The 12,048-nt window shown below is 37.5% G+C and overlaps 1 protein-coding gene across 1 annotated transcript; it reads right to left on the bottom strand.

Annotated features, from left to right (window-relative positions):
- Positions 1-2,260: 2,260 nt before the first annotated feature.
- LOC113075819 (transcription termination factor 2, mitochondrial-like) lies at positions 2,261-5,340 on the bottom strand. Its single transcript, XM_026248470.1, has 2 exons — positions 5,255-5,340; positions 2,261-4,165 (listed from the first exon to the last, which is right to left on the bottom strand). The coding sequence occupies exon 2, from the start codon at positions 4,116-4,118 to the stop codon at positions 2,988-2,990; it is 1,131 nt and encodes a 376-aa protein (XP_026104255.1). The 5' UTR covers positions 4,119-4,165; positions 5,255-5,340; the 3' UTR covers positions 2,261-2,987.
- Between the last annotated feature and the right edge of the window lie 6,708 nt (positions 5,341-12,048).

The raw sequence follows: 12,048 nt of genomic DNA on the forward strand, positions 1-12,048 counted from the left end.
CATACACACACATATATATATATATACACTTTTTTTTTTTTGAGTAATTGTCCAGTATACATTGGGACAGTGAATAACTTTCGCCACTAGATGGAGTCTGCAGCTAGGATATAGTCCAGACTCCAGCTGTAATGCTGCAGTCAACCTTTAGGAAATGTTTTGAAGTATTTAACTGGCCTTCCCAAACACGAGTTTGTCCCATAAGTCTTTTCACATAAGATCCTTTTTAAAAAATTCTCAAAACATGCTGGATAAAATTTTTCAAAAACATGAAAATCAAAGGTGAGATGTTGTTAACTGTTATACTGACAGTTTGGCGTCAGTGATTTTGTGATGCTTTTATTCAGCAAACATGCATTAAATGATCAAAAGTGACTAAATTTTTAAATAAAAAGCAGCACTGTTTTCAACATTGATAATAAAAATAATAATTAAAAAAATAATTTCTTGAGCACCAAATTAGCATATTTAGTGTTATAATATAACACTGAAAACTGGAGTAATAATAATAAAAAATTATAATAAAAATTATAAAATTCAGCTTTGCCATTCAAGTATATTACATTTTTTTACAGTTGTTTTAAATAGTAATAATATTTCACAGTGTTACTGTTTTACTTTGTTTTCGATCAAATAAATGACACAATGGTGAGTATAAGACACTTCTTTCAAAACATTAAATACAATAGACTAATAGTGAAACCATAAAATTATTTTCTTTAGGTTAGATTTACACTTGACTATCTTAAAATAGTCATTATCCTAAATATACAAGATTAAACTTTTTAAAAATATGACCTAAATGGCTACACCAATATCATCCCATGCTAATTTAGGATGAACATAATTAATAGAAAATTAATATTACTGAACTGTTATATCTATTAGTGGTTTTATTTGGTGGTATTACTGGTTTTTAAATCTAAAATGTCCACACTGACGTCAATAAAAACCATCTCGTATTCACATACAGCATATTCTGATTAGAAGATCTGAGAGCAGATTGCACAGAGGACAGCGGAGCGCTTCAGCATGACCTCAGACATGGAATATTTACCACCTTAATATTTCAGCATGCAAAGGAAATCATAGACTTTAATTGCATGTGTCATCTATTTTCATAATATTCCTGAGTTATGCCCTATGAAATCAATGTATAACATTTGCTAATAATACCCACTGTCACATTTCAAATGAAAAAGAGCTATTTATATCTTCACTTATTAACCTCCTATGAGATCGGGTATAACTCAAAGTGTCATTTGCAGGATAAAGCAGCCATCCGGTCAGAGTCGTACACTAGGAGTGGACAAAGAATGGAGAACAAAAGAGAATGGCAGAGGCAAGAATTTAGGGATGTAGAATAATCAAAACAGCTATAAATATAAGTCAAACCTGCCTCAAAAGGTAATGCATAAATTCATTTAATTATCAGGTCTAAACAAGCTCAAAAACATCCATTATTTTGAAGCTATAAGAAATGTAATAGTCACCATTAAAGAAATCATAAAGTCCACTGCATAAACAGCAAATGCCACAAGGCAATATGTAATGTTACTTCATTAGAGATACCAGTGAAGTCTTTAGTCTAAACATTAAAAAGCGCAAAATTATCTCAAAATGCTGCCCAGAGGGCAAAATACTGGGAAATGCTTGCAAATGAGATTCTGACGGCAGCACACGAGTAAACATTCAACGATCTGAATATTTATCTGCATAATGCATACCTCCAAGAGGTATTTTATATTGCTCATTATTAGAGACTTTGATGAAGAATTTAAAAAGCTACATAAATTATTTGGCACAACACATCTGTATGTGGCAATACAACGACTAAGTGCAACAAACAGCAAAAATGTACGTTTATAATTTTTTTAGGGGAGAGAAATGACATAAAAAAGACATTTTCTTTGAGCACAGTATGGGTTAACAATGTTGTATTTGATAAGAATCACCTTCCACAACATTAACAAAACATTCGACAATTTATTCCTTTCAGCAAATTAATAAAATAAATAGATGTATTCAGAAAACTACGGAGCCATGCAGGAAAAAAAATATAAGGCTAAATCGTGCGCAAAATTTACCAATTCATTCCCTCAATGTACTAAAACGTGCACATGATTACTATAGCATTCCCTTGATTCACTATTGCGTTCACTCGATTTATAAATTGTGCGCACAATTTACTAATTCGTTCCCTCGATTTGCTAAATCGCACGCATGATTTAGCAAATTGAGGGAACACAATAGTAAATCGAGGGAACGCAATAGTAATTGTGTGCACATTTTAGTAAATTGAGGGAACTAATTAGTAAATTGTGTGCACAATTTATTTGTTTGTTTTTTTTGTATGTCATGTGCGCGGCTCCATAGTACGAAAACAGACAAAGGAACCCGCTGTTAATATACCGTTTACAGCACATACAATTTTAATTATGGAAGCCTGTTTCCACCATGCAATTTTATTGAATTCATATATAATTGAATTCAGAGTTCTTGGATATAAACTAAGAATTACGAGAAATAAAACAGAATTCCGTTATGAACTCGCAATTCTGATAAAATACAAACTGTGACATGTTTACTCAAAATTGTGAGATATAAACTCAAAACTGCAAGATGGTAACTCGATATTGTCAGATATAAACTAGGTACTGCAATACATAAAGTCAGAATTGTGTTACAAACTTGCACACAATTCTGACTTTATTTCTTGCAATTCCAAGATTATGTCTCACAATGACTTTTTTCTCAGAATTAGATATACTCACAATTCAGAAAAAAAAAAAAAAAACATTCAAAATTGGCAGATACAAACTCAGAATTATGACAACTAAGAATTGTGTGTAAAAATGTGCAATTCTGAGAAGAAAAAAAAGTCTTGAATTGCGTAATGTTAACTCAAAATTGCCAGATGTAATCTCGGAATTGTGACAAATGAAGTCATAATTGAGATAGAAAGTCACAAAAACAGGCTTCCACACTTAATCTTCTGTTTGAAGTGGAGCTACTGGATTAAAAAATGGCCTCTCTCGTCTAAGATGCAACTTCCCGTAGCTCATCTCAAACTCTTTCTTGGTGCCGTCGAGGACTTCCAGGCTACCTGACCGTACATCATAATCAAACGAGCGCAGTTTCTGAATGCGATATTGAATGATCTGCGTTGTCAGTTCTAATACTGTGGGAGTCTCCATGATCTGCTCCATACTTACTCCAGCGGTGAGGAGGCCTTTGAAGCGGTCAGCTAATATAGGCACAGAATAGTATAACAAGGCTGGACACTGAAGCACGATCTGCCTGAGCTCTGCTTCTGTGCATCCCAAAGTCTCCTGGGAGTAGTTGAGGGTGAGTCTCATACTTTCAGGGTTCAGCTCAGTAACATATCCCTTCAGTTTGGAAAGCAGCCGCAAGAGCTCATCGCCAGTAAATCCCACATTGCGTAGGAATGCCAAGTTATCGTGCAGGGCCTCGGGAAGCTTTAGAAGCACGTATGGATTTTGAGTAAGCAGCTTCTGCAACCAGGTCTTCATGTTGTCCTCCTTCCCACCCAAGTCCAAATAGGTCTTCTGCAGGGTCTGGATCATCTCCTTGTTTAGCTTCAAGGGTCGGCTGAAGCTCTGAGGGGCACTGGCCATGAGCTTGCTAATAACGCGTTTGTTGAGATGTAACGTCTGGAAATACGCAATGTTAGCTTTCTGGTTGTCGTGATCGGAGGACGAGGAGAAAAACGAGCTGGGGAATTTTTCAATGATTGCTACTAGATCCTTCTGGCTGGTGCACACTGACATCCACAGCTTTTTCTGAGCCTCCATTTGATCGGGTTTGCAGAGGATGGCCTCAGGATGGAGCTCCAGAACGCGGGCGATAACAGGCCCACTAGCCCCCATGTTCCTCAGCAGGGCGGCGGTCTCATTCACATACACTTGTTCACGGCGCAACACCCAACCCTTCAGCTTCCGGACTTTACTAATGTCTACAGACAAGTCGTAAAGGGCGCTTACAGCAAGCGGGTTCTCTTCTTGAACAATCGAGGAGGAGGGCCTCATGAAAAGCAAAGGAGTCACTTGAGCCCTCTGGCAGTAGAGACACAGTGAAGTTGTGACTAATCGCAACATGTTTGCAGGTCTGTTGGTTGTTTTTGCATTGCATGCAAGTCACATGCCTGAAACAATCGGAAAAACATATCAGAAAATCTACTTCAAGTCTCAAACTGTTTAAATTGAAAACTTCCTCATTCCCACCTACTAACACAAATCTGATATCACATGAGTCTTCCGAGTGAACAGAATGAGCATTCAGACTCTACAAACCATCTACTTACATGATAAAGGACTGTCACCAGAAAACAACTAGCTGTTTAATAGCTAACATCCACAAAATGCCAATATCACAGAAGTTATTTTACATCTACGCCTAAGATAATTTAGGCTACTTTTGGTAACTAGATTTTAGCTTTGGAGAAAACAGCTAAATTTCACAACAACAAACAACCGTTAGGTACACAAACAGAAAAAAAAGTACAAACAAGTAAAACAGTTTCTTTATAATGAGATAATGACATATTTTTCTTGGGTTTGCAAAGAAAAAGACTAGATACCTTTATGGTCAAGGATGTCCCATAGTTTTTAAATGACATTCACGACACCATTTAACCTTCATGCTCTTTTTGGGGTCTTTCATCCCACATAAATAAATTGTTTGACTTTTGTGACTTTTTTGAGGCAATAATCTATATACTGGTGTTCTCTTATTAGAGAAAAAGAAAAGAAGATACACTATACGCATTAAGAATTTACAGTAAATTGGCTTTTGAAGAAACAGAACAGAATATCAATGACGCCTTGCACAAAAATATTTTTGTTAAAATAAAATGCATTCTAAAATTAGAATAACACAGATAAATATGATAAGTTAAGATTTTGCTTGAGTACATCAGTATCACACACACACACAGTATATGGGGGAAGTGTGAGGAAAAGAAAAACTAAAAGAAAAGGAGTTAATTCTGTAATTATATCATTATTATTATTACACTAACATCAAACAAACAACCCATCAAGTAAATCTCCACAGAACATGAGGCAGTGTGTTCTCTCTTATGAAATATGAGGCAGTGTGTTCTCTCTTATGAAACATAAGTCATGACATCGAGGTAAAGAAACAAACAGCGTTGTCTACATGCGGCGTGCGTTTATTAGTATGCAATAATATCATTATCTGAAACGTGTTCATAATAAAAACTGATCAGTACCTCAGCAGGTCCAATCTGGTCACATTTGGACTTGGAACTGGGGAAGACCAGACCACAAGGGAAGACGTGGGCTTCTCTGATTCTGGTTTTGACGCCCCCATGTGGTCTGAGTACAACAGCGCCACCCTTCGCATGGGAGAAAAACTGAAACCAGTTAATAAAAAATAAATAAATAAAAACATTTTGATTTACAGCAAAGGAAAATATGACTTAACCACTCACCTAAAAGACAAAATAGTCAAAACTGGCACTAATAAAAAGATCAACAAATATGAAAGACAGCCAAGCTTTTTCTAATTAGCAGATAATTCAATTTTAAGCAGCAGTTCAGGGCTGTTGTGTTTTTCGCTTAAAATGGCATCAGGGACTGAGGGTTCTATAATCAGAACAGAGAGATATTAGTCTGAATGGCAGTGGAGAGTGAGTCACAGTTGGAGCTTAATCACAATGCTGGATCATTCCTGCCTAAACTGTTCACTCAGCCCACCCTTGAAGTCTCCACAATCTGGCGACTTACAAAAAGCTTTGCATTCAGAGGGCCCCCACAGACTATAAAGTACCTGTAGGCCGACAAGGTACAGTTTAAGACAACAGATTCTCAATATTTAAAGACTACTTTAGAGTTCTCTGTCTCTATATTAGTATTTTTCTCACACATATAAGCGAATACACATATGTATATATGTGTATGTGTGCATATATATATATATATATATTAGAGCTGCACGATTCTAGATAAAATGAGAATCACGATTTTTTTGCTTAGAATAAAGTTCACGATTCTCTCACGATTCTGGAGAACTTTTTTTTATTTTAAAGATTTACCCCTGAACAATAGGTTATCAAACAGCAGTAAAGTAGCAGTAAAGTAAGACACAATACTCTTTGCTTTAAATTTAAAGAAATGTAATGTAAAATAATGTAATAATGTAAAGAAAAAAAATCACCATTAAACATAAAAAAATATATACAAAGGTATTAGGTCAGAGTAAAGCAATTTAAAGATTCTTTGCTAGAAACACTAGCCTATCAACATTTTGTGGCTTCAGTGCAGAACGGCGACAAGAGACAATGTTGCCTCCTGTGCTGAAAACCCTTTCAGAAGGGGAACTGGTTGCAGGAATGCAAAGGTATTTCCTGGCCAGTGAAGACAATCTTGGATACTGCTCCTTGTGAGCCTTCCACCATACTAATGGATCAACTTCACTGTCAGCGTTGCTTAAGAACAGGTAAGACTGTAGCTCCATGCTGACGGATTGTTGTTGCTGTGAGGCTGGATCTGTTGGCCCTGTGTTGCTTTGTGCTGCTTTGAAGAAGCTCCCTAAGGTCTTTCGAGTCTTCTTTGCAGAACTGCTACTGCTAGTTGTAATAGGGAGACTTTCCTGTGAAGGACAAATCATGTTTATTTAATCACAGTTAAGTCATGGTAAAAAAATTTAAACAATTCTGTACATTGTAACACACAGGAAATATATAGCTAGATTTACCTCAACTTATTTTAGCTTTGACATCTCATCTTGTAGTTTGTTTTGGATAGCAGTTTTGTTATCTTCATTGACGTAAGTCATCTTAAACCTGGGGTCGAGGGTTGTGGCTATGTCAAGGAGGTCTTGTGTTTTTTGGTCATTATATTTTTCCTCCAGATACCCCACAATCTTTGATTTGATTGTGCAAATAAGGTCAGATTCATCTTCCTTAAGAGCCAAAACAGAAGACTGGAAAAGGTGGAGAGCAGGTTTCACAGAAGAGACACTGACATACTGCTCTCCTGAAAGAGCATCTGTGAAGTCTGCTAATGGGGTAAGAGTCTTGTCCACAGCCTCCAGGACCTCCAGGTCTTGCCATGTTGGCAAGAGGTGCCTAGCCTTGCGGTCAGAAGACAGGACATGGGTGATGGCAGCTTGCTGCTCAAGTATTCTCCTCACCATAGCTTGCCTAGATCCCCACCTTGTGGAACACTCCGTCTTGAGCTTGTGCTCTGGTAAACAGAGTTGTTTTTGTGCCTCGGAAAGCTCCCTCTTCCTCCTCCAACTGTAGCTGAAACACCCCTCAAGCTTTTTGCACAAACCCATAGCACGTTCAATTCGTGGGTCCTTCATTGCATTCTCTAGAAGAAGAAAAAAATCAGTTATCAAATCTGAAGTCTTAAACACACATTTATAAATGGTATACATTTGGAGATGTAAATAAGGAACCCACTAGTATTGGGGCTATTTGCTAGATTAGATATACAATTATAGATAACATAGACTTTACTACATACACTTTTAAGCTTAGCTAGAGAAATAATAAAATTTTGTTGTAGCTTACTTCTGTTAGTTTCACATTTAAGTATTTTGAATCTACTCAGTAAATTTCCATATTAATGAGAGACTGCTATTAAAAATGCAACTAGGTGGCCAAAAATTTTCATTTGATCAATTAATAATGTTAATATGAGACTTCAAAGTTAAAAACAAAGCAGATCAAAAATGTTGCTTTGTTTCTTTTTTGCTAACTCTCAGTAAGACTTTGAATAAAATGACAATATTGTACAGCATTATTAATAATAGTTAAACATTTACTATTGCATTATTAAAATTCAAAGTTGTGCTTGTTAACATAGTTAATGCGCTGTAAGTTAACATGAATTAACTTGCATTTTCATTCACTAACGTTAAAAAAGATGAGTACATTTTGTAATGTGTTGTTCATTGTTTGTTCATGTTAGTAAACACATTAACTTACATATAAGATGCTTATTGTAAAGTGCTACAAAAATTAAAGTAGAATGTTTAAGCATTAGAAGAATAGTACAAATGCCTTACTACTGTTCTTGAAATGGCTAAGCATTAAAAGTTATTAAAGACAATTACAAAAGGCTATTTTCATTTTGTTTGTTAAACTCACCTATTGCAAGATGAAGCCTATGGCCAAAACACTGAAGTCGCATCCAGTCATTACGGATGTTGCCTTTACAATGTTGCTTCCGTTGTCTGTAGTGATGAACACAAGATTCTCCTCCTCTAACTTCCAGTTTATGAGAGCATCCTTTAATCCTTGCGCCAAAGCTTCACCAGTGTGGTCCTCAGGGAAAAACCCAGTTTGTAGGCAGCGACTTTTCATCTCAAAATCATCAGTAATGAAATGGATCGTCATGCTCATGTATGGTTCCATTGCTCTGCTGGTCCATAAATCTGAAGTTGCTGCAAAGTTGTGTACGTCTCGCAATTCCGTCTCAACTGTTTCACGACATTTGTTGTACAGAGCAGGGATTGCAACGTGCGAAAAATAATTACGAGAGGGCACGCAATAGCGCTTATCAAGGGTTTGGATGAGTTTTTTAAACCCGTCTTTTGCAACTGTAGTCACAGGAGCCATATCTTTAGCCAGGTGAAACGCGATTGCGCCCGTTATTTCTTTGTGTCTGGGGGAGGTTGTTGTGTTGCATTGAATAATGTTGCTTGAATTGACGTTTGCTTTGTCTGGCTGCAGGTAACGTTAGGCCTACTTTGTGATTGAGCGGCTTTGTTTTTCCGTACCATTTCATACTGTTGTATATGATTACGTTTCAGGTGATTAAACAAATTTGTGGTGTTACCCTTTGGTGCAGAAACAATTGCTGAACATGGTTTGCTGAGTATCATCATCTGGTTTGAAACCGAAGTAAACCCACACTTCGGAATAAGATCCTTTTTTAGGTACTAAATTGTCCGGGTTGTTAACAGACTTACTTGCACATTGCTCTGCTTCACTCATTCTTCTCTGTTTAGTTTCTGTTTGTTTCTAACTCGAATGTTGCGTGACTCGCATCCACTGTTCTGGTGCAGGTAACAAGCAAGCACATCTGTAGTGATTAGTGATGGCCGATTCGTGAACGAATCGTTCAATTTAACCGGTTCTTCTTAGTGAACCGGTTGAACCAGTTCACCAAATCGAACTGAATCGTTTGAAACGGTTCACGTCTCCAATAAGCATAAATCCACAAATTACTTAAGCTGTTAACTTTTTTAACGTGACTGACACTCCCTCTGAGTCAGAATAAACCAATTTCCCGGGGTAATCCATTTACTCAAACAGTACACTGAATGAAATGCTGTGAAGACCGAACTGAAGATGAACACCGAGCCGAGCCAGATAATGAACAAACACGCCCACTGCTGGAGCAGTTCTCGTTCTCGAGTCAAGAACCGGTTGCTTCGGTGTTCGGATCACCAGTACACTCAACCGAGAATCGTTTCTGTCGGACGCGTCCGATTTGAGAACCGATGAGCTGATTCTCGTTCTCGAGTCAAGAACCGGTTGCTTCGGTTTTCGGATCACCAGTACACTCAACCGAGAATCGTTTCTGTCGGACGCGTCCGAATTGAGAACCGATGAACTGATGATACTGCGCATGCGTGTAATTTTGTAAGTATTTTGTTAAACATCGGAAAGTGTGATAAAGTAACTATATTTTATTTTGATTTTTTTTTAATTATTTTTTTTAGATTAATGTTTCCAATCTGTATATTGTATATAATGTATAGGCCAAATTTGTTTTCAGGGAAGTTGGACAATAATTAAGACTCTAAAGACTCTTATGTTTAATAGGAATAAGGGATGATTTATGAGATATCTGTACTGTATTTATAGTTAATGATGACATTCACAAATTGATTTTGTAGTAAACAGAACATGAACACGAGTAGAGCAGCTGATGACACTGAACTGCAGCACGTGCCGGTTAGAGCGATTCTCGTTCTCGAGTCAAGAACCGGTTGCATCGGTTTTCGGATCATCAGTACAGTCAACCGAGAATCGTTTCTGTCGGACGCGTCCGAATTGAGAACCGATGAACTGATGATACTGCGCATGCGCGATTCAGCGTGAAGCCAACTGACTCACAGCATGTCTCTGAACCGAAGGGATTCTTTTGGTGATTGATTCTGATTCTGTACTAGTAGTTATGAGCGGGTATTTTGAGGGCTTGGATGAAGGGCAATCTGGCGAAACGTAAGTTAATTTAATAACAAATACATCGCAATGGATTATGTTTAGTAAGTGGATCATGGTTTCTGCACTGATGACACCTAATTTATTTACTTTATATCTTCAAGACTTAAATCCTCATATGCACATTATTGCTGTTACTGTATTTAGGTGTTGTTGCAAAACTCAAATGTAAACTTTTCATGATTATGAGGTTTTAACTGACTAAAGTTATGATTACTGACTTTATATATTTGAATGTTTGATAGACGTGACGCCATTACGTCATCGCCAATGACGTCATTACGTCGAGCGTGAAAGAACCGATGAACCGGTTTTTTCAACCGGTTTATTGAATCGAACCGTCCGAAAGAACCGGTTCGCGGAAAAGAATCGAACTTCCCATCACTAGTAGTGATGGCCGATTCGTGAACGAATCGTTCAATTTAACCGGTTCTTCTTAGTGAACCGGTTGAACCAGTTCACCAAATTGAATCGTTTGAAACGGTTCACGTCTCCAATAAGCATAAATCCACAAACTACTTAAGCTGTTAACTTTTTTAACGTGACGGACACTCCCTCTGAGTCAGAATAAACCCATTTCCCGGGGTAATCCATTTACTCAAAACAGTACACTGAATGAAATGCTGTGAAGACCGAACTGAAGATGAACACTGAGCCGAGCCAGATAATGAACAAACACGCCCACTGCTGGAGCAGTTCTCGTTCTCGAGTCAAGAACCGGTTGCATCGGTTTTCGGATCACCAGTACACTCAACCGAGAATCGTTTCTGTCGGACGCGTCCGAATTGAGAACCGATGAACTGATGATATTGCGCATGCGTGTAATTTTGTAAGTATTTTGTTAAACATCGGAAAGTGTGATAAAATAACTATATTTATTTTGATTTTTTTTTATTATTATTATTTTTAGATTAATGTTTCCAGTCTGTATATCGTATATAATGTATAGGCCAAATGGGTTTTCAAGGAAGTTGGAGAATAATTAAGACTCTAAAGACTCTTATGTTTAATAGGAATAAGGGATGATTTATGAGATATCTGTACTGTATTTATAGTTAATGATGACATTCACAAATTGAGTTTGTAGTAAACAGAACGAACACGAGTAGAGCAGCTGATGACACTGAACTGCAGCACGTGCCGGTTAGAGCGATTCTCGTTCTCGAGTCAAGAACCGGTTGCATCGGTTTTCGGATCATCAGTACAACTCAACCGAGAATCGTTTCTGTCGGACGCGTCCGAATTGAGAACCGATGAACTGATGATACTGCGCATGCGCGATTCAGCGTAGAGCCAACTGACTCACAGCGTGTCTGAACCGAAGGGATTCTTTTGTTGATTGATTCTGATTCTGTACTAGTAATGTTATGAGCGCAGGTATTTCGAGGGCTTATGAAGGGCAATCTGGCGAAACGTAAGTTCATTTAGTAAACAAATACATCGCAATGGATTATGTTTAGTAAGTGGATCATGGTTTCTGCGCTGATGACACCTAATTTATTTACTTTATATCTTCAAGACTTAAATCCTCATATGCACATTATTGCTGTTACTGTATTTAGGTGTTGTTGCAAAACTCAAATGTAAACTTTTCATGATTGTGAGGTTTTAACTGACTAAAGTTATGATTACTGACCTTTATATATTTGAATGTTTGATAGACGTGACGCCATTACGTCATCGCCAATGACGTCATTAAGTCGAGCGTGAAAGAACCGATGAACCGCTTTTTTCAACCGGTTTATTGAATCGAACCGTCCGAAAGAACCGGTTCGCGGTAGAATCGAACTTCCCATCACTACACACATCTGGCCGCTGCC

Source organism: Carassius auratus, unplaced genomic scaffold, assembly GCF_003368295.1.
Source record: "Carassius auratus strain Wakin unplaced genomic scaffold, ASM336829v1 scaf_tig00017706, whole genome shotgun sequence".
Lineage (NCBI taxonomy): Eukaryota > Metazoa > Chordata > Actinopteri > Cypriniformes > Cyprinidae > Carassius > Carassius auratus.

Coding starts and splice junctions, on each gene's coding strand:
- LOC113075819 (XM_026248470.1), bottom strand. CDS start 4,118: ATGTTGCGATTAGTCACAACTTCACTGTGTCTCTACTGCCAGAGGGCT.